At 40.2% G+C, this 23745-nt stretch overlaps 2 protein-coding genes across 10 annotated transcripts in view; both read right to left on the minus strand.

Annotated features, from left to right (window-relative positions):
* The window catches only part of TLR1 (toll like receptor 1), a 49701-nt gene extending 26342 nt beyond the window's left edge, over window positions 1-23359 (minus strand). For all 8 annotated transcript variants that reach the window (XM_055111063.2, XM_055111059.2, XM_055111057.2 and 5 more), the window contains exon 1: window positions 23225-23359. The gene's annotated coding sequence lies outside the window, so the exon portion shown is untranslated. The remainder of the gene's footprint in view (window positions 1-23224) is intronic.
* TLR6 (toll like receptor 6) lies at window positions 1849-23349 on the minus strand. 2 transcript variants are annotated; one of them, XM_034958059.3, is made up of 2 exons: window positions 23225-23349; window positions 1849-6969 (listed from the first exon to the last, which is right to left on the minus strand). In XM_034958059.3, the coding sequence occupies exon 2, from the start codon at window positions 6903-6905 to the stop codon at window positions 4518-4520; it is 2388 nt and encodes a 795-aa protein (XP_034813950.1). In that variant the 5' UTR covers window positions 6906-6969; window positions 23225-23349; the 3' UTR covers window positions 1849-4517. The 2 variants fall into 2 exon arrangements, with proteins under 2 accessions (XP_034813950.1, NP_001266112.1); NM_001279183.1 differs by lacking the exon at window positions 23225-23349 and having other exon boundaries at window positions 4518-6905.
* Window positions 23360-23745: the final 386 nt, after the last annotated feature.

Below are 23745 nucleotides of genomic sequence, written 5' to 3' on the forward strand. Positions count from 1 at the left end.
TAAAGTAAAAACATTACAATAAGCTAAGGTTAACTTCTTACTAAAGAAAGAAAACAATTTTAATAATTTTTCTTACTAAAGAAAGAAAACAAATTTAATAATTTTTGTGTGGCCTATATGTACAATGGGACTTATAAAGTCCACAGTGGGACATGGTAAAGTCCACAGTAGGATATGGTAATGTCCTAGGCCTTCACATTCACTCACCCCTCACTCACTCACTGACTCACCCAGAGCAACTTCCAATCCTGCAAGCTCCATTTATGGTAAGTGCCTGTATTCGTTCATTTTCATGCTGCTGATAAAGATGTATCTGAGACTGTGCAATTCACAAAAGAAAGAGGTTTATTGGACTTACAGTTCCACAGAGCTGGGGAAGCCTCACAATCATGGCAGAAGGCAAGGAGGAGCAAGTCACATCTTACATGTCAGCAGGGAACAGAGAGAACTTGTGCAGGGAAACTCCCCCTTAAAGAACCATCAGATTTCATGAGACCCATTCCCTAACAGGAGAACAGCACAGGAAAAGACCCGCCCCCATGATGCAATCACCTCCCACTGGGTCCCTCCCACAACACATGGGAATTCAAGATGAGATTTGGGTGGGGACACAGCCAACCCACATCAGTGCCCTATACAGGTGTACCATTTTTTATCTTCTTTACCATATTTTTACCATACCCTTGCTATGTTTAGATATGTTTGGATACACAAATACTAAGCATTGTGTTACAATCACCTAGAAGCAACAGGCTATACCATAAGCCTAGGTGTGTAGTAAGCTATGCCATCTATGTCTGTGTGAGTGCACTCTATGATGTTCAACCAAAGTCAAAATTACCTAACACACATCTCAGAACTTAGAGCAGCCCAAACGGACTGACACCTTTCCTCATCCAAACTCATCTCTGCCATGCCCCATTCCTTTTAACAGGTCATCTTACTATGGGATCTGTTGTTTATTCTCATCACAGTGTTAAGAACTGAAAACGTGTTGAGGCAAACTTACCAAATTGTGGCATTGGATGGAGGAATGAGAAGGAATAGCGCAAACATGGATGGAGGAGATACTTTATTTGTATGGATTTTTGTTTTGTTTTGCCTCCTTTTCGCTCTTTTGTTTTTCTTTGTTTTTTGTTTTAGGTCTTTCTGGATCAATTTTTCAACCTCCCAAAAACGACGGCAGGGAAGATGCATGACCCTCAAAACAAAAGCGCGCGTCCTACCGGGCAACGGCCCCGTGGGACGAGCTGCAGGGCCGCTGTGGGGCGGGCAAGTGAGGCACAGGGAAGGGCTCACCCAGCCTCCGAAAGGCAGCCATTTCCTTTTCTCGGTGTCCTGCTAAACCTGGAGCCGCGTCGCCCCAGCATCTTCCAGTGGCGGATGGGGAGGAGCAGCGCGCACCTCGAAGGTGTCTACGGCCAAGGTCAGGCGCCCGGGCCGCCCAGGCACTGCGGCGGGGACGAGCGGCCAGGAGGCAGCTCAGCATGGAACTGTAGCCCCGCCGCCCCCGCCCCCACTTGCCTGGGCTTTTTAGATAAAATCCAGGACTTCATGGACATTTCCTGCATGGGACCGTTTCAGAGTCATTTGTTCATCCCACGAATTTTTACTGCGCATCTACAATGGGGTGCACAGTGTCCCCTCGGCACTGGGGAGAGGCAGGGAACAGGTGGAGAAGTCTCCCTTTTTCCTGAAGCTTAGACTTTAGAGGAGAGAAAAAGAAGACGAGTAAGCAACTAAGCAAACAAGATAATTTTAGACAGTGATGTGTTCTGTGAAGAAAAGAAATGGGAAGAATGTGACGGAGAGGACTGTGAGGACCCTACTTTCCACTGGGATGCAGAGAGGCTCCTCTGCCGAGGGGATGTAGGTTTAAAAAAAATTAATGCTAAAATTCTATATTTTCAATGTCAATATTTTGTGGGAAACATTGATACCATTTAAAAAGATCTGATTATTTAGAATCTGTGGCAGTTTTTTGTTGTTGTTGTTGTTATTGTGGTTGTTTGTTGTTTTTATTGTTTTTAGATTAGGCAACAGTTTAACAAATCTGTTCAACAGGGGTTGTGGAAGAATGTGCCATTTGGGATAGAGCCTAGGGAGGAAAACAAATGTTCTCCTGAAGAGCAAGGAAGGGCTAATGCAGACAGAAGATGATGCTAATAAAATATCATTAAGGCTTATTTCGTTACAGCTATTATGAAACCAGATTTTTTTTCTTTTAATTTTTTTGAGATGGAGTCTCACTCTGTTGCCCAGAGGGGAGTGCAGTGGTGCTATCTCAGCTCACTACAGCCTCTGTCTCCCAGGTTCAAGTGATTCTTCTGCCTCAGCCTCCCAAGTAGCTGGGACTACAGGTGCACACCACCACACCCGGCTAATTTTTGTATTTTTAGTACAGACAGCATTTCACCATGTTGGCCAGGCTGGTCTTGAACTCCTGACCTCAAGTGATCCACCTGCCTCAGCCTCCCACAGTACTGGGATTATAGATGTGAGCCAACGTGCCTGGCCGAAACTGGTTTATTGAATGAACTAAGTCCAGAAAGCAAGGGCTTCATTTTTCCTTAACCATTGCCTTACAACAAAGTTCTGTTGGATCTCCTCCCATCATCACTCCTGAATCTTGGGCAGATACCATAAATTTTAGTGACAAATCTCATTTTAGTCATTGTACCTCTATTTAAGGGATTAAAATGTCCAGGCCAGTCCAATTTAACAGCAATCTCACACCTCATTCAAAAATCTGCTTGGCCTTCCTTGCAGTGAAATGAAGAAGGCATATAGTCAGTTTCTTTACTCTTCCTCCATTGTCTCTGTCTTCTCTATATTCTAGATGTCCCTATGCCATTGCAAGGGAAGAGGGTATTACACAAAGAGGAGCAGATCTTCCTGTCGTTAACTATTGAATAAGGCAGACAGGCCAGCATGTTCCTGCCAGCTGCTATGGCAGAGTCCAAATGCTGGCTTTTTCATAGGGCACATCTGTGAGTTATTGGAGGGCCTTGAGTGTACCCCACATTGCACAGTTCCATGATGCAGGGCCACATTATCTGGTTGACCTCTTGCAGCAACCTCCACCCCAAACCCCTCTTCAGCCTAACCCCGTGTCCTCTTACTGCTATAGTTTCTTTGCACAACAGGCTACCCTATTGGCTGATATCCCATCATGACAATGCAAGCCCAGCTACTCTTCCATAGTCAAAACCATGTGAAGAAATTCACATCCTTTTACCATGTCAATAATGGAAGGGCAGGTTGCTATCAGTGCTTCTCTTCTCTCATCCTGCCATTTTGGGTTGCTCAAGCCAACCTTTCACCTTCTGAATTCCCCAGGGGGGAAGAACTCATCTATTCATTCAACAAATATTCATCAAGCACTTGTATTTGCCAAACACTATTTACCAGTCTCTGTGTTCCCAGTGCCCACCCTCATCCCAAACTCCAGCAAACACTCATCAAGCTCTTCCAAGAATTCTCAAGCCACACCACATCTGCTGCACTGAACCTGTGTGCTCCTGTTACTCTGCAAGCTTTCAGTCTTGGAGTGGGATGCCAGGCTACCTTCTACCGTGCTGAGTCCCTCACACTTGTCTGCAAGAAATTCAAAGCAATCTCCCTATGGCCTAGAACCTCCGCTTAATGACTCTTTAATCACGCTTTTGACTCCAGTCTTGTAGAGATGGATAATACGGACTGGGAGTCATTGGTCTCTTTCTGCTCTTTTGATAAGTCCAGACTGGCTGTGTCTAGTATCATGTTGGTGCAGTTACTGTCTTTTGTCAGCTTTGAGCCTTTAGCCAGAATTCTAAGGCAACCAGAAAAGTCCCATTCAATATCCAGTTGCAAATAAATTTGGCCCTGAGTTTTCTTGGAAAGCAGGTGAATCCACGTCTTTCACCTCAACAGCTTATGATTAAGTCCATATATCCCTTTACATACATACACTATCAAGTCATGAGTCCTCCTTGGTTAATTACATATTTGTGTAGCAGGATAAAAAATTGAACAAGCTATTACACATATGTGAAACAAAAGACTTTTTTACATGCCGTAGCTGATCTAATTTTTCCCTCAAGCCCCAGACTTGAAGAGAATGATGACACTGACCTAAAGACCAATAGGATTCACAGGGCACTCTGAGGACTGGTGCATATGATGCTGAAGTTGACTGTTCCCTTGCTGCCATGAAGCCATATAAACTCTTGCTCACAACAGAATCCATTTGGGAAAGCAGAGTGGAGAGGAGCTGAAAAACTGAGCATTTACTCAAAAGAGACTGTTTCAATTTGAAACATAATGATTAAACCAGAAGAGACTGGGTTGTCTCTAACTGGCAGGTTGAGTACCACCTCACCGCCTAGCCCAATTCCCCAGATGAAACATTGTTTTTGTTAAGTCTTTCCTGAAGGCATGAGGATAATGGAGGCACCTCCAGACAGTTACTTACGACTGTACTATTCACCATCATCCAAGTAAATAATGGTTTCTTAAGTTGAATTTCCTAAATTTTTTTAAGATTTCACATCGTTTTCAGTGACTAGTGTTAATTTCATATTAAAAGCGGCTCTAATGTTAGCCCAAAAGAGCCCACGTTTGCTTTTCTCCTTGGGCCACTGCAAATAAGTCCGCTGCGTCATGAGAGCCTTCAGCTTGTGGTACTTGTTGGGAATGCTGTTCTGTGGAATGGGTTCCAGTAAGATGAGGATTAAGTTATTAGATCCTTCATGAAAGAGATTGTGATGGGCAAAATAGAGTTCGTAATGGCACCATTCACTCTGGACAAAGTTGGGAGACAAAACAAAGATGGACTTGTAACTCTTCTCAATGCAGTTGATGATATTTTCCACAATGCTCTTGCCAGGGACAAAGTTTCTTTCATGAAGACAAATCTGTATATCTTCTTTTTCTAGGTAAGGTACCAATTCAGTTTTCACCCAGGCAGAATCATGTTCACTATATGAAATAAAAGCATGAAACTGGAGATTTCTTTGGAGTTCTTCTAAGGGTATGTTCCTGGCCCTGCGCCGGGTCTGGGTCCACTGGCACACCATCCTGAGATACCAGGGCAGATCCAAGTAGATGCAGAGGGAGGTCACAGTCACAGCCAACACCAGCATGGTGGCACCGATGGTGACGATCAGCAGAGTTATGTTGCAGGATAATTCAGACATGTGAAAGTCCTTTAGTGGGCTTCCTCTATAACTTTCTGGGTAGTCACACTTATAAGAATCTGGCCAGCCCTCTAACACTTCACTTGATACTTGGTCTATACTTTTGACAAATTGTCTTAGCTCACAGGTACATTGGAATGGATTGTCCCCTGCTTTTATTGACCTCATCTTCTGGCAGCTCTGGAAGAAATCAGCTGATGGGTGGGAAACTGAATTGTGATCAATGATCAATACAGAAAGGCTGCTAAAGCTGCCACATCCAGGAAGGTCAGTTAAAGAATTGAAAGCAACATTGAGTTCTTGCAAAGCTTCCAGTTTTATGACTTGTTTAGGAACGCTCTTTATTTTATTGCTGTGAAGATCAAGTACCTTGATCCTGGGAGGTAAACATCTGAAAACAGAGTCAGTAAGCATATTTGAAGACAAATTTAACACCACTATACTCTCAACCCAAGTGCAGTTTTCCTTATGTCTACCAGATTCCAAAGAATTCCAGCTAACATCCAGTATTTCCAAAGAAGGCATATCCTTAGTCATAAGACCTACTTTGAAAAGGTCTTTTAATCCATTCTTTTGTAAGATAAGTGTCTCCAATTTAACTAACGTGGAACATTTTTCAAAAATACTATCTGTGAAAACGTTCTGGGTAAAGTTCAAAAACTTGAATGTGCTTGGTGCATGAGGACACAGCATGTGTATAAAAGGTGTATCTGAAATGGTTAACATCATAATGTTCATCTCAGAAAACACGGTGTACAACGCTGTCTGTGAAAACAGAAAAACTTTGTTCGTGATATGTTCTATTTTCAATGCTTTCAATGTCGTTTTAGAATAAGTAAACTCTTCTTCATGAATGCTTTCAATTATTGTTAAATTGTAAATATTGAGATATTCCACAGGTTTGGGCCAAAGAAATTGAAAGACTCTGACCAGGCATTTCCAAGTCGTTTCTATGTGGTTGAGGGTAAAATTCAGTAAGGTTGGACCTCTGGTGAGTTCTGATAAAAATTTAATGAAAACTTGACAGTTGTCATCATTCAATTTAATATTAGTCAGTTGTAAGCACCCTAAAGTATTAACTGATATGTTCACTTGGATAGCGAATAAACTAGTTGGGTGAAAAACAAGGTGAAGGGTTTTTGCATTCAGAATTTGTAGACTTTCCGTCTCATTTTCTTTTATATAATAATTTCTTAAATCCAGAAGGATATAACTTAGATGCAAGTGAGCAATTGGCAGCAAATCTAATTTTTGCAGCTTCATAGCACTCAATCCCAAGAAATTCAGTTGTGACAAGTTGCCAAATTCCTTACAGATGGGCAGGGCCTTGAAATCATTGAATGAGAGATCTAAATGCCTGAAACTCACAATAGGATGGCAGGATATCTTTTGCAACTGATTATGAGATAAATCCAAATATTCTAAATCCTGGTTGAACTTGAAAACACTTAAATCAAGTAGCTGGATTCTGTTATGGGAAAGTCTCAAAACTTTCAACTCTGATAGAAAGCTCATGTCAGAGACCTGAAGCTCAGCTATGTAGTTCTGAGACATATCTAAGACTTTGGTTTTCAGCGGTAGGTCTTTTGGAACATGAATAAGACCTCTTTTTGACTTGTCTACTGCAAATTCATTTCCGTCGGAGAAGTGGATTCTGGTTCCAACTATTATGATCATAAGGCAAACAAAATGGAAGCTTTTAACAATAGGTTCTTTGTCTTTGGTCATGATGTTGCAGTGGCTATCCTAAAGAGTTGTTCTTCTTCAGAGCATCTTGATATTAGTCCAAATTCTAGAAATATAATTAATATACACTAAGATTAATAAAGATCAGATGGTTACTCTCAAACCTCCACTTACTAACCATAAAATCTAAATGATTTCTTCATTCACTAGTAGAGTCATTTCTGTCCCCATAATTTAATGTAATACTTTTTATAACCAGTTACATAGCTTGCTCATGCCAGAAGGGGCAATATAGGCCTTGTTATCAAAGAATTGTGGTTGTGTGTTTTGACCTGTCTGGTTGCTGCCTGAGGGATTCACACTCAGGGGCTTGCCTTTGTTTTGTACACCTTAGAACTTTCTCAGGGCTGGAACAGCCTTCTGGCTGGTGTTTGCTGTAAACAATTAAAGGCAAATATACTAGCTGCAGCCACCTGAGCAAGGGCTAACAGAGGGGGCAAGCAGCAGACACATCAAAAAGTCTGGGAAATATGCAAAGATATATGGAAAAAGATATGTGGGAGAAAAAAGGCTGAGGAAATCTCTGTATATACCAGGGAGTCTAGAAGTCCACTCACATGCCCAAGCCTGGACGCATGTTCAGAGGAGACCTGAGAAAATCCTAAACTTCACCTCTGGCTCATCTTTAGCTTCCATGCATGCAGAAAGTGAAGGCTAAGGTAGAGCTGTGAATAGACTGGCTAAGCATTGAGAAAGTGATCCAACACAGCCAACCTGCAAAGATCAGGGGTGTTTTTGTTTTTGCTTTTGCTATTTTGTTTGGTTTTTGTTTTTGCTCCAGATGTTTAAAGAAATCTCAAGTCACTGGCTGACCACTAAGCTAACTGGACAGAAAATGTAATAGCCACACATGACAAAGAATAATCTTTATAAAAATTATTTAGAAAAGTCATTAAACAAGCAACTATAAGCCACAAGAAGCAACAATACACCCTGGGAAAGGGAGGCCAGGCACAGTGGCTTAAGCCTATAGTCCCAGAACTTGGGGAGGGCAAGGCAGGTGGATTGCTTGAGTTCAGGAGTTCAAAGCCAGCCTGCACAACATAGTGAAACTCCATCTCTACAAAAAATACAAAACTTAGCTGGGCATGGTGGCATGTGCCTATAGTCCCAGCTACTTGGGAGGCTGAGGTGGGAGGATTGTTTGGGCCCGGGTAAGTCGAGGCTCCAATGAGCTATGATTACACCACTGCACTCCAGCCTGGGTGACAGAATGAGACCCTGTCAAAATAAATAAATAAATAAATAAATAAAACACCACTGGGAAAGGGGGAAGAATTTGATTTCTAGAGTTACCTCATTGTAGTGTTTAAAATGTCTGATTTAAAAAAATAAAAATCAAAACAAAATAATCACTGGCCCCCAGATTTGCCAGTGGACTTGCTCTGCGTTTTGCCCTGAAATAACACAAACCTTGCAAAAAGCAAATGGAAAGAGATTGTTGTCTTTTTTATTGTGTAATTTGGCATTAAAGGAATCTCTAGTTTATTTGTTTAAAAAAATTAGCCATGCAAAGACACAAGAAAGTATTGTTCATTCACAGGAAAAAAAAAAAGAAATTAAAAGAACAAAGTCAGATAACTGACACCACCTAACACTGAGACTTGCTACAAAGCTACAGCAATCAAGGCAGTGTGGTTTTGGTGAAAGAATAGACAAATAGGTCAAATGACCAGAATACAGAGCTTAGAAATAGACCCACAAAAAAATCATCAACTGCTGTTTGACAAATGAGCAAAGGCAACTCAGTGGAGAATGGATAGTCTTTTCAACAAATGGTGCTGGAACAATTAGACCTCCACATGCAAAAAAAAAAAAAAAAGAAGAAGAAGAAGAGAAAGAATTTAGACGCAGACCTTACAGTTTTCACAAAAATCAGCTCAAAATTAACCATAGACCTAAATGTATAATGCAAAACTATAAAATTTCCAGAAGATAACATAGGAGAAAATCTAGGTGACTTTGGATTTGGTGATGACTTTTTAGATATGCATCAAAAACATAATCCAAGAAAGAAAACACTGTTAAGTTGGACTTCATTAAAATTAAAATTTTTGCTTTGCAAAAGACACTGCAAGAGAGTGAAAAAGACAAACCACAGACTGAGAGAAGATATTTGCAAAACACATATATGATAGGGACTTGTATCCAAACTATGCAAAGAACTCTTAAGCTCCACAATAAGAAAACAAACAACCTAGTTTTTAAATGGGCACAAAAATCTAAACAGACACCTCACCAAAGAAGATATGTAAAGAGCAAATACACATATACATAGCTATTTGACATCATATTTCATCATGGTTTTGCAGATTAATACAGCAATGAAATTACATTACACTTATGAGAATGGGTAAAATCCAAAAACAACATCAAATGTTGGTGAGGATGTGGAGCAACAAGAACTCTCTTTCACTGTTTGTGGGAATGCAAAATGGTGCAGCCACTATGGAATGCAGTTTCTTATAAAACTAAGCATAGTCTTATCACACGATCCAGCAAATCACATTCCTGGGTATTTAACCAAAAGAACTGAAAATTTATGTCCACATAAAAGCCTCCATGTGGATGTTTATAGAAGCTTTATTCATAACTGTCAAACATTGGAAGCAACAAGATATCCCTCAATAGGTAAAAATATTAACAAACTGGTACATTCACACGATAAAATACTATTGAACAATTAAAAAATGAGCTGGAGAAGCATTAAAATGGCTGAATAGAGGCACCTAGCCCTCACCCCCTCTGCAAAGAAGGACAAAAACAGTGAGCAGATAATCACACATTGAATGAGCATCTAAGAGAGAACACTGGAATTCAGCGGAGAAGTGACAGTGCACCTCTGCGGCATGGGAGAAGAGGGAAGGGAAGCAGCCAGCCCAGCTGGGACTAGCTCAGAACCAGGAGGAACTTCCCATTCCAGGGAAAGTTTAACTGAGAGATCTTCAGAGGTCAATGTTTCCACTATGGACTCCTGTAATCCTAGCCATGAGCTAGCTCCTTGGCCTTCACATGCCCTGGGGCTGTCTGGAATATATGCAATGGCATTGTTCCACAATGGGACTTCACATTGGGTCCCACATACCCCATACCCTGAGACCCAAACAGCTTCAGCATAAGGCTCTTTTAAGAGCCCAGCCCTCACCATACACATCCTGTTCTGGGGCCCAACGACCCTGAATCTCCATACCCCTGAAGCCCCACTGATATTCTCCTACGTCCACCTAGAGGGCTACAGCATTGTAATGCCAGCTAAGACCAGCAGTGCAGCTAGGTCCCCAGCACTCTAGCCCATGCAATGCCCCGCATCCCAGGAAACAGGAAGCACAGGGCACCTAGTGGCTCTCCCTGGGACAAAGGGAGTCAAAGTGTGCATTCCCCAGAGCCTCAGAGTTACCTGCCCAGGGCCAACACCACTTACAGCAACCCCACCTTCCCTAGCAGCAGGACTACGACACATCTACACATGCCTCCAAGGGGCCTGAGGACAGGTCCACCATGCCTTTTGCTGCTAGTGCCTGCCTGCCACTGCCATGGCCAACACTCATCCATGCATGCCACATGGGGTCCTGGGGACTGGCTTGCCCAGCCTGCTGCTGCCACTGCTGCTGTCTGTGCCTACCACTTGGGGGCCAGAGGGTTGGTCCACTTTTGCTACTGCTACAGTTGATGCCACACAAATTGTGCAGGGTCCCAAGAACCTGCCCTCCCACTTGGTCCATTACTGCCACTGCAAGCATCCAACTAAATCTCCTGGAGGCTCAAGGACCCATCACCACCAGTGCCCACATACTTCACACAGGGGCCTGAGAACCGGCAAGCCTAGGCCACTGCTGCCACCACTGGTGCCTGAGAACAGGCCTGCCTGGTGTCCCCATCCCCAGCAAAGCCTTGCCATAGCGTCTGCTAACAACTGGAACCTAAGCCACTGAGGAACCCAAATGCCACTGACACTGATGACAGCTGAAGAAATCATACAGAAACTACACTGCTGTGCGCACTCAGAATCAAAGCCAAAGCACCCTATACTCAACTAACACTGTAAAAACACCTAGAGGCAAAAGTCTTTCCCTATCAAAGCCAATCCATAAAATTGGAAGCAGCAGCTATTACATGAAATCCATAGATATCAACATAAGGACACAAGAAATACAAAAGTGCAAGGAAACATGAAGCTTCCAAAGGAACACAATAATTCTCTAATAACAGATCCCAACAAAAAGAAAATCTATAAAATGCCTGAAAAGTAATTCAAAATAATGATACTAAAGAAACTCAGTGAGTTACAAGAGAGCATAGATAAATAATAAAAGAAATCAGAAAAACAATTTATGATCTGAGTCAGAAATTCAACAAAGAAATAGATATTAAAAATAGAACAAAACAGGAATCTTGGAACTACAGAAGTCAATAAATGAAGTAAAAAAATATAATCAAGAGCTTGTACAAACAATAGACTAGGCCAGGTGCAGTGGCTCACATCTGTAATCCCAGCACTTTGGGAGGCCGAGGTGGGTGGATCACCTGAGGTCAGGAGTTCGAGACCAGCCTGGCCAAAATGGTGAAACCCTATCTGTACTAAAAAAAAAAAAAAAAAAATTACAAAAATTAGTTGGGCATGGTGGCAGACACCTGTAATCCCAGCTACTTGCGAGGCTGAGGAATGAGAATTGCTTGAACCCAGGAGGCAGAGGTTGCAGTGAGCTGAGATTGCATCACTATGCTCCAGCCTGGGTGACAAGAGCAAAACTCCAGCTCAAAAAAATATATATACATATAAAATTAAAAAACAATAGACTAGATTGAGCAAAAGAAAGAATTTCTGAACTGGAAGACAGGTCTTTTGAAATAACCCAGTGAGGCAAAAAAAAAAAAAAAAAAAGGAAAAAAAGAATAAGGAAAGCCTATGGGACACCATTAAGCAAACAAAATTCACATTTTGGGAGTTCCAGAAGGAGAAGAGATGAGCAAAGGGATAGAAAACATGTTTAATGAAATAATAGCTAAAAACTTCCCAGGTCTTGCAAAAGGTATAGACATCCAGATACAAGAAGCTTAAAAATTCCCAAGTAGATTTAATTCAAAAATGTTCTCTCTAAGGAAGATCACAGTCAAACTCTCAAAAGTTGAAGACTAAGAGAGAATAAAAACAGCAAGGAATAAAAAAAGTCAAGTCATATAGAAGAGACTCCCCATCAGATTAACAGATTTTTCAGCAGAAACTATAGGCCAGGAGAGAATGGGATAATATACTCAAAGTGCTGAAAGAAGAAACTGTCAGCCAAGAAGACTATACCCATCAAAGCTGTCCTTCCATAATGAAGAAGAAATATTCTTTCCCAGACAAGCGACAACTGAGGGAATTCATCACCACTAGACGAGCCCTACAAGAAATACTTAAGAGAGTAGAACGTCTGGAAGTGAAAAGATTATATCTACCACTATGAAAACACATGAAAGTATAAAACTCACTAGTAGAACAAATACATAAATGAAAGAGAAAAGAGCTGAAGTTACTACTACAGAAAACCACCAAAGTTCAATGATAAACAATGAAAGGAAGAAAGGAACAAAGGATATACAAAACAACCAGAAAACAATAAGCCAAATGACAGAAATAAGTCATTACCTATCCGTGATAACCTTGAATGTAAAAAGATTAACTTCCTCACTTAAAAGATATAAACTAGCTGAATAGATTTTTTTACTTACCCAACTATATGCTGCCTACAAGACACTCACTTCACCTTCAAAGATGCATGTAGACTGAAATTGAAGGAAAGGAAAAAGATATTCCCTGCCAATGGAAACCAAAAGCAAGCAAGAATAGCTATACTTATCAGATAAAACAGACTTTAAGTATAAAACTATTTAAAAAGACAAAAAAGCCATTATATAATGGTAAAGGGATCAATTCATCAAAAGGATATAACAATTCTAAGTATATATGTGCCCCACACAGGAACATCCAGATATATAAAGCAAATATTATTAGATCAAAAGAGAGAGATAGACTCCAATACAATAATGGTTGGGAACTTCAACATCCCACTCTCAGCATTGAACAGATCATTTAGACAGAATATCAGCAAAGAAACATTGGATTTAAACTGCACTTTAGACAAAATGGACCTAACAGATATTTACAGAACATTTCATCTGATAGCTGCAGGGTACACATTCTTCTCATCAGTGCATGGAACATTGTCCAGAATAGACCATATCTTAGGCCACAAAACAAGTTTCAACAACAGTTTTAAAAATTGAAATCATATCAAGTATTTTCTCAGATCACAATGGAATAAAACTACATGGAATAAAATGGAATAAAATCAATAACAAGATGAACTTTGGAAACTGTATAAATACATGGAAATTAAACAACATGCTCCTGAACAACCACTGGGTGAATGAAGAAATTAAATAGGAGGTAAAAAAATTTCTTGAAAAAAGTTAAAATGCAAATACAGCACACCAAAGCCTAGGAGACACAGCAAAAACAGTGCTAAGATGGAAATTTATAGCAATAAATGCCTACATCAAAAAAGTAGAAAGATTTGAAATAAACAACCTAACAATGAACCTCAAGGAAGCAAGAACAAATAGAAAAGCAAGAACAAACACTTTCAAGTGTTAGGAGAAGGAAAGAAATACTAAAGCTCAGAGAACTAAACAAAAGAGATATTTAAAAATAGAAAAGATCAATAAAACAAAAAAATTGTTTTTTGAAAAGATAAACAAAATCAATAAACCTTTAGCTAGACTAACCAAGACAAGAAAAGAAAGAAGACCAAAATAAATAAAATCAGAAATAAAAAATGAGACATTACAATTGATACCACAGAAATATAAAAGATCACTGGAGACAATTATGAACACCTATATGTTAACAAATTGGAAACCCTACAGGAAATGTATAAATTTCTGGATACATAAAACCTACCAAATTTGAGCCTGGAAGAAATAGAAAACTCTGAACAGACCAATAATAAGTAATACATTTGAATCAGTAATAAAACATTTCCCAACAAAGAAAATCTCAGGACTGGATGGCTTTACTGCTGAATTATACAAAACTTTTAACAAATAATTAACACAAAGTTTTCTCAAACTATTCAAAACAATTTAAGATGAAGGTATTCCTCCTAACTCATTCTACAAAGCCAGCTTTTTCCTGATACCAAAACCAGACAAGGGCTGGGTATGGTGACACACACCTGTAATCCCAGAACTTTGGGAGGCTGAGGTGGGCAGATCACCTGAGGTCAGGAGTTCAAGACAAGCCTGGCCAACATGGTGAAACATTATCTGTACTAAAAATACAAAAAATTAGCAAGGTGTGTTGGCAGGCACCTGGAATCCCAGCTACTCAGGAGGCCGAGGCATGAGAATCACTTGAACCCGGGAGGCAGAGGTTGTAGTGAGCTGAGATTGTGCCACTGCACTCCAGACTGTGTGACAGAGTGAGACTCAGTCTCAAAAAAAAAAAAGAAAGAAAGAAATCAAGAAAGCAATCCTATTTGCATAGCTACAAGACAATTACAATACCTAGGAATAAACTTAATTAAGAAGGCAAAAGGCCCCTACAACAAAAACTACAAAATACTGATGAAAGAAACTGAGAACACAAAAAAATGGAAACACATCCCATGTTCATGGATTGGAAGAATTAATATTGTTAAAATGACCACACTACTCAAAGCAATCTACAGATCCAATGCAATCCCTATCAAAATACCAATGATATTATTTACAGAAATATAAAAAATAATCTCAAAATTCATATGGAACCAGAAAACACCCCAAATAGCCAAATCAATACCGAGGAAAAAGGGCAAAGCTGAAGGGATCACACTACTTCAAACAATACTGCAAAGCAAAAGTAGCATGGTATTGGTACAAAAACAGATACATAGACCAATAGAACAGAATACAGAACCCAGAACTTAATCCACATATTTACAGCCAATCAATTTTCAACAAAGGTGCCAACAACAAACATTGGGGAAAGGCCACTCTCTTCAATAAATGGTGCTGGCTTTGTATTCACTCATATGTGTAAGAATGAAACTAGACCCCTACAAGAATGAAACTAGACCCCTATCTCTCACCATATACAAAAATCAATTCAAAATGGATTACAGACTTAAATGTAAGACTTGAAAGTATAAAACTACTAAGAGAAAACAGAAGAAATGCTTGAGGACATTGGTCTAGGAAAAGATCTTATGGCTAAAATTTCAAAAGTACAGGCAATGAAAACATAAATAGACAAATGGGACTACATTAAACTAAAAACTTCTACACAGCACAGGAAACAATCAAGAGGGTGAATAGATAACAGGGTTAAATGGGCGAAAATATTTGCAAACTATTCATCCAATAAAGACTAATAGCCACAATATACAAAGAACTCAAACAACTCAACAGCAAAAATAATAATAATCCTATGAAAAAGTAGGCATAGGATTTGAATAGACATTTCTCAAAAGAAGACGTAGAAATGGCCAACAGTTATATGAAAAAAATGCTCACCATGAATCATCAGGGAAGTGCAAATCAAAACCACAATGAGATGTCATCTCATTCTAGTTTAAATGGCTGTCATCAAAAAGACAATAAATAGCAAATGCTGGTGGGAGTGCAGAGAAAAGGGAACTCTTATACAGTGTTGGTGGGAATGTAAATTAGTACAGCCATTATGGAGAACAGTACAGAGTTGTCTCAAAAAACTAAAAATAGAACTAACATACAATTCAGCAACCCCACTTCTGGATGTTTATCTAAAAGAACAGAAATCAGTGTATCAAAAGTATACCTGCACCTCCATGTTGACTGCAGCACTATCCACAATAGCCAAAATATGGAATCAACCTAAGAGTCCATCAGCAGATGAATGGATAAATAAAATGTGATATATATACACAATGGAATACCATTCAGCCATGAAAAATAATTAAATCCTGTCATTTGCAGCAATATGGATGGACCTGGAGGTCATTACGTTAGCAAAATAAGCCAGGCACAGAAAGGCAAATGTGTGTTCGCACTCATCTGTGGGAGCTAAAATACTCATCTCAGGAGGGTAGAGAGTAGAACAATAGTTACCAGAGACTAAGAGGTGAGTGAGGGAATGAAGAGAGGTTGGTTAATGGATAAAAACATACAGTTAGATAAAAAGAAAAAGTTCTAGTGTTCAATAACACAGTAGGGTGACTATAGCTAACAATAATTTATTGTATATTTCAAAACAGCTAGAAGAGAAGATCTGAAATGTTCCCCCACCCACACACAAAATGATATATGTTTGAGAAGGTGGATATCCTAAATACCCTGATTTGACACATGGTATGTATGTGTCAAAATATTGTAGTTACCCCATAAATATGTATAATTATTTTGTGGGGAAGGAAAGAAGAAAGAAAGAGAAAAAGAGAAGGAAGGAAGGAAGGGAGGAAGGAAGGAAGGAAGGGGAGGGAAAGAAGGAAAGAAAGGAGGGAGAGAGGGAGAGAGAGAAGGAGAGAGAGAAAGAAAGTTAAGAAAGAGAGAGAAAGAAAGAAAAAGAGAGAGAAAGAGAAAGAGAGAAAGAGGAAGGAAGGAAGGGAGAGAGGGAGGGAGGGGAGGCGAGGGGAGGGGAGGAAGGGAGGGAAGGGAGGGAGGGGAGGGAAGGAGGGGGAAGATCCTTAAATCCATTTTGCTAGGTGAAAGAAGTCAGTCTGAAAAAGCTAAATACTATTTTATTTCAACTATATGATATTCCGGGAAAGGCAAAACTAAATAGACAAAAAAAAAAAACTGCTCTAAAAAATAAAGTCTATTAATTTTTTTTAAAAAAATTTTCCATAGAAATGGAAAAAGCATAGACATTGGACTTACTAGGCAAAGGCTTTAAATCAACTGTATTAAAACTTAACTACGTGCTGTACTCAAAAAATAGTTATTCTCTTTTAAAGAAGAAGTTCTTTTATCCTCCCCCACCACCAAATATTAGACCAGCCAGTTTGATAATCTGAAAAAGCAGGCAAGAAGCCAGTCCCCAAAACTCCAAGACATACTCAGTAGTTTATACCAGTATCCAGTTTGGCACCAACTCAGCCATCTGCTGCAACCAGTGACCCTTCACGGCTGAAGGGTTAACAAATCCATTTCTCTCTTTCTCCATGGACTGATCTGACCTCAAGTTAACTTCCTAGCCCTATTCTGAAAACCTGAAACATGTAGAAAGTCAGCTGTGTACCAGCCAACATTACTTATTGTAACAATGATCCCTGACTGGTAAACTGCATCCAGGATGAAAGGACTGTGTATGAACTATAAGTACCAGGTAGAAAATTGAGCTTCTGAGAGTGGCCTATTGGGGCATGTGGGTATGAATGTTTAGTTGAGCCTGAGAAACCTCCGATGGGCACTCGACAGTGGTGCCAGTGCTGAGCTAGACTTTCAGCAGTGCTGATTATAATCCCGAAAGACACAATCCTGAAGGCCATAATCCTGACTGCTGAAATCCTAAAAGATCAAAGTCCCCAAAGTCTAAAATCCCTAATGTCCAACTGAATCCTCAAATCATAATGACCTATCATTTGATTTGGAATTAGGTGTGATCAAGGCTTCTAAAAGGGAATTTCAAGGTGTTACCAATAAAGTTTGTTTTCTTCCATTCAGTCCAATGCATTTGTCAGAAAATTCAGTTGAGAGGATTGGCCACATAATGTGGCAATGATGAAAAATTTAGTTTAAAAATACATTATTTGTCTGCACTGGCATTCCTTCTGGCTGATGAAATACCAGGAGTTCTCAATGAATTAAAGTTGCATTTGCCTAAAGAACCCAGTGAAGTTACTGACTGATTTGAAAATAATAATGCATATGGTGGGATAAGAAGACACAGGCCTAGCGCGGTGGCTCACACCTGTAATTCCAGCACTTTGGGAGGCCGAGGCTGATGGATCACGAGGTCAGGAGTTTGAGACCTGCCTGGCCAGCATGGTGAAACCCCATCTCTACTAAAAAAATACAAGAATTAGCTGGGCGTGGTGGTGGGTTCCTGTAATCCCAGCTACTTGGGAAGCTGAGGCAGGAGAATTGCTTGAACCTGGGAGGTGGAGGTTGCAATGAGCCAAGATCACGCCATTACACTCCATCCTGGGTGACAGGGCAAGACTCCATCTCAAAAAAAAAAAAAAAAGAAGAAGACACACAATGCTGTTGCTGATTGATCACCAGTATTGTTTCTACCAAATGTGTGGTCTGTATATGAGTGCATGCAGAATAGATTTTCATGTACCCAAATCAACACAGAAGCATGACACTGAAGATGGGAACATTTAACAGGAATGCTCATGTTGGTGTAAATAGAAGCAGAGAAGCATTTCCAAACAAGCAGTGCCACATCAAAAATAAATGTGAATGTATTCTCTGAGGAGAACAGTGCCCTGAAAGAAATAAATCAGCTATTTGTTGTGATGCAAGACTTTAAAATATTAATAATGGTGAAAGTTGGCCAGCTCTTATGGACTACCTCAATGCAATTGCCCATAATCTGTCCCTGTGATATACTTTTTCTTCTTAATTTTTTTTGTGGGGGTGGAGTGGATGGTTAATTTTTTTGCTTTTCTTTTCCTTTGTCCCATTATTTTAAATCATCAACACTATTTTTTACAATTTGCTATGTTATGTATTTCATCTTCACATCATTTCCAATACTTGAGGTATAAATTTTGTAAAGACGATTAGAGAGTTCTAATTTATTTTATGCAAAGTTGACTCCATAAAAGTACATTATCACAAACATTGACTTTGTGTGCAAGCATTGTGTGTGTATGTGAAAACACTGAAACTTCTGCCGGGAGCAGAGGCTCATCTCTGTAATCCCAGCACTTTGGGAGGCCACGGCGGGCAGATAGCTTGAGCTCTGGAGTTTGAGACCAACCCGGGCAACACAGTGAAACCCTGTCTCTACAAAAAATACAAAAATTAGCCAGGCACAGTGGTGCCTGCCTGTAGTCCCAGCTACTAGGGAGGCTGAAGTGGAGGATGGCTTGAGCCTGGGAGACAGAGGTAGTTGCAGTGAGCAGAGATTAAAAGGAGAGAGAGAGAGAAAGAGAGAAGAAAAAAGGGAAACTTTCTCAATAAATGAAGAGAAGTCCTTTTTGCCCATCTGCATTTGTGAAAGATAAAATTTCTCAAGCTCTCGGCTCTCTGAGCAACTAACTATATATGTGGTGGTGACCCATCACAGTTTCTGATCAATCACATCAAAGGACTTAGGTTGCCCATCATGGTTTGACAGTGTGGATGGCAGCAGTTATATAAGCCATTTATTTGTGAGTACGGTTCATCTGTTCATGAGTGTTTACGCATGCAACTGTCCTTAGCATATCTGAGTGTTCATGCTTGCAAAAATATGTACGTCATTATTGTGTATTTTATTTGTAAAGTGACTTATAAAATATTGTCATGTTTTCATATGTTTCTCAAATAAATCGCCTTTCAAAAATGTAAATCAATGTCTTTTAAAGAATGTTTACAATTTTTTTTCCAGAATTATATTTTCAGGATTTTGATCTTCCAAGATTTCAACATTCAGGATTATGGCACTTGGGATTGCATCTTTCAGGATTCTGACCCAAACCTGACTTTCTGATCCCCAACCCAATTTGGCCAAGGTGACATCAAAAGAAAGGGAAGGGGAGGAAGGTGGTTGGCAGGACATTGAGGCCTGGCCAGGAGGTGGATCTGCCTGCAATGTGATGACCAAAGCCCTGTGGAAGATGAGAGGGATCAATCCTTTTGGGAGGACAGATGAGGACTGGAATGAGGCTATATTTACATCTGAAGGAGGAACTACCCACTCCCTCCACCTTCATGAATTGGACCTGACCAAAACTAGCTATAAGTGGCCTGGCAGAAATGATATCACCATTCATGAAGCCAGTGAGAAAATGCAATTAACCCAGGCCAAACTGGTCATTTGTGCCTTGCTGGGGGCTGGTAGCAGGCACACAAGCCCACAGATCCCATGTTTGTGACTGGGAAAAAGGGGTGGGACTAAAATTACTATAAAGGAAAAGCAAGGAGCCAGTCTCAGAAACTCAGACATACGCTTAGGAGTCTAGTCCCCTTAGGCTCTTATCTGCACAGAAAAGCATCTGTGAGCCCCCATGGGGGGCAAAAGCCAGCATGCCTCTGTGTGCCAGCACACAAGGCCAGACAAGTCTCCATGGCCACCCAGCTCCGACAGGGGCATCCTGGCCGCCTGTCCTCATGACCTAATCACCTTCCAGAGGCTCACACATCTAATACCATCACGTTGGTAATTAGGTTTCAACACATGAATTTCAAAGAGACACAAACATTCGGGCCATAGCAATGACACATATACTGTGCTTTTTTTTTTTAATCCCAGGAGTGTTTTAGTTATAGAATCTCATTGTTGACACAATTCCCATTACAATGGGTAAGTATTTTTCCAACCAACATTAGACTGCAAGCCGCAAATTTAGAGAGACAGGATTCAGCACATGATAATCTGAAAACATCAAGTTCTAACAGCTAACACACTGACAAAATGAAGAAGTTTGCCAGGCTAAAGCTGCCGTATGGAAGAGATAACTACTTTCTCAGGGCCCAGAAAGCCTCGTTGCATTACAACACATTATAGACATTGACGTTCATGACAATGATGCTGAGCAAACAAGAAAAGAATACTTGACTGAGGCAGGGCGGCAGGTGCATGAGCCCACAAACCCCATGTTCATGACTGAGACAAAGGACTGGAACTGCCAGGCTGGCTCAGAACCTTTTCAGGCTCTGTTCTGCACAAGAAAGCATCTATGAGCTCCTGGGGGACAAAAGCAGCCACCAACATTTTTAAAGTAGGTCTCTGTGTTGCAGGGATAATTGAGAGCAGATTACCAAAATGAGCACTGCACATTGCTCAGTTTTATTTAAAAAGGACCCACTTTTCACCATCAGGGGATATACTGGAAATAGTAAAACAGTCAAGAGATGAATGCTTTATTTACAAAGGATCCACTTTTCATCATCAGAGGATATATTGGAAATAGTAAAACAGGCAAGAGATGAGTAGAGTTTCAACCAACCTTTCTTTGGAAGAGTGAAAACTCTGAGTTGGGAAACTTTTATTACTGAATGGCATATGGTTAAAAGCTCTTCGCTGATCCATATAACTTCTCCCAACTGCCCATCAGAACACCCACAGAGACACACATACATTTGAAAAATCCACTTTGCCACTGAAAACAAAGAAGCACAGAAATGTAATGGCAGGATCCAGGAGCATCTTCACTCACAAAAATGTAACTGGAGCTGTGTTAGGGCAAACCTGCCACACTCAAGCTTTGTCTCAGGAAAATAGACTCCCTGATGAAAGACAGGAAGAAATTTGTCCTCTCTCTGTCTCTGATTCAAACAGTGAGGATGAGTTCCAACTAGTACTTAATGAGTATCTAGGCAGTGTCCCTTTTACCCCAATGGTACTGACATGAGTGGATCAGCATGCTGAGTTTTCCTTCTATGGACCGCCACACTCCATTCTCCCCAAACTTTACACTTAGTGATGGACACTACCAGGTAAGAGCTGGACATGGGGCAGGGAACCACTTTAGGGAGCACACCACATTCTGAGATGTGTAACTCAGACAATACTTACAGATATGGACAGCGATTGGAATACTGGTAACGGTGTTCATCAGGAATTGCAGTTTTTATACACAATATATACAGAGTATATATTGGTCAAAGTACTACAGAGTTGGGAAATGATAGGAGAAGCTACTACTTTATACTGGTTATATGGTCAAAACAAATAGCTCACAATGAAGATGTAACAGATAAGAACACTTATGCAGCAAGTAATATTGCATCAAAATTTACAAAGTAAAAAATGTTACAAAATGAATGGAGACATTGTGAGTAAAAGTATTTAGCATATTTCTCTGGGTCACTGTTAGATCAAGTAGCAAAAAATAAAAACATATATGGAAATTTGAATGAGACAATTAATAAAGGATTTAATAGAGACATAAGCTGTACCCTACAAAAAGAGAACATCATATGTCTAAGTCTCTAGAGTTCATAGAGCATTTACTAAAATCAATTGTTTTTTAGGTCAAATACATACATCTTAAATTAAGTATCCCAAAACAGAAATTATAAAAGTCATATTTCTGACTATAGAAGGAACTTTTAAAATCACATTTAAAAATGTTCTAAGAGACCTGGCATGGTGGCTCATACCTGTAATCCCAGCACTTTGGGAGGCCAAGGTGGGGGGATCTCCTGAGGTGAGGAGTTCGAGACCAGCCTTGCCAACATGGTGAAACCATGTCTCTACTAAACATACAAAAAAAAAAAAAATTAGCCAGGCGTGGTGGTACACACCTGTAGTCCCAGCTACTTTGGGGGCTGAGGCAGGAGAATTGCTCGAACCTGGGAGGTGGAGGTTGCAGTGAGCTAAGATTGTGCCACTGCACTCCAGCCTGGGTGACAAAACCACATTTTCGAATACAAACATTACAAATTATGATAGTCAAAGGGTGGTTTGTATGTGTTCCAGCTTCCTCTTCTTGCCTTAAATTCCTAAAATGACCAAATATTTTTAAAAATATTAATTAAGTTATATCTCTATCTATCTATTAAAGTTTTATCTATATTGACGGATTGATAGATCCATAACACACTAAAAGGCAAGCGGACCTTTAGGGGACTGAAACCGAGAAGCCTCTGAAATCCAGAAAGGGACTCACCTATGATAGAATACTGGCCTCCCAAAGATGTCTACTTCTAATCCCCCGACTTGGTGAATATGGTATGTTACACGGCAAAGGAAAATTAATGTTGCAGATGAAATTATAGTTGCTAATCAATTGATCTTAAAATAGGAAGATTATCCTGAATTATTTGGGTGGCCCCAGTGTAATCACAAGCACCCTTAAAAGTGGAAGAGAAAGGCAGAGAGGATGTCAGGGTGATGTGATATGAGAAGAACTTGGCCCATCCTTGCTGGCCCTGAAGATAAAGGAAGGGGACTATGAGTCAAGAAATGTGAGCAGCCTCTAGAAGTTTGAAAAGGCAAGTACCTGGATTCCCTCCTAGAGCCTCCAGAAAGAATGCAGCCTTGCCAGTCCCTTGATTTTAGCCAACAAGACCTGTGTCAGACTCCTACCCTACAGAACTGTAAGATAATAAATGTATATTGTTTTAAGCCACAACGTTTGTGGTAATTTGTTACAGCATCAATAGAAAATTAATAGAGACTGGGGCCAGGCATGGTGGCTTACCTCTGTAATCCTAGCACTTTGGGAGACCAAGGTGGATGGATTGCCTCAGGTCAGAAGTTCGACACCAGCCTGGTCAACATGGTGAAACCCTGTCTCCATTAAAAATACAAAAATTAGCCGGGTGTGGCAGTGGGTGCCTGTAGTACCAGCTATTCAGGAGGCTGAGGCAGGAGAATCACTTGAACCCGGGAGGTGGAGGTTGCAGTGAGCTGAGATTATGCCGCTGTACTCCAGGCTGGGCCACAGAGCGAGACGTCTCAAAAAAAAAAGAAAAGAAAATTAGTAGAGACTGGTTTGATCCAGCATCCCAACAAGCAGGCTATGAAAATAGATCAACAAGCACTTTCACAAGAAGGCTTAAACACAGTTGCACAATCAAGAAGCATGATACTGCAGAAAGCAAGTACCATAATAGAAAGGAGCCAAACTCAAGATATGAAAGAAGTTAATACCCAACAAAACAGAAATAAAAGAGCAGAATAGGCATTTATAATAGATATCTTCAGGAAGAGGCAAGATTC

The sequence above is a fragment of the Pan paniscus genome, chromosome 3, assembly GCF_029289425.2.
Source record: "Pan paniscus chromosome 3, NHGRI_mPanPan1-v2.0_pri, whole genome shotgun sequence".
NCBI classification, from domain to species: Eukaryota; Metazoa; Chordata; class Mammalia; order Primates; family Hominidae; genus Pan; species Pan paniscus.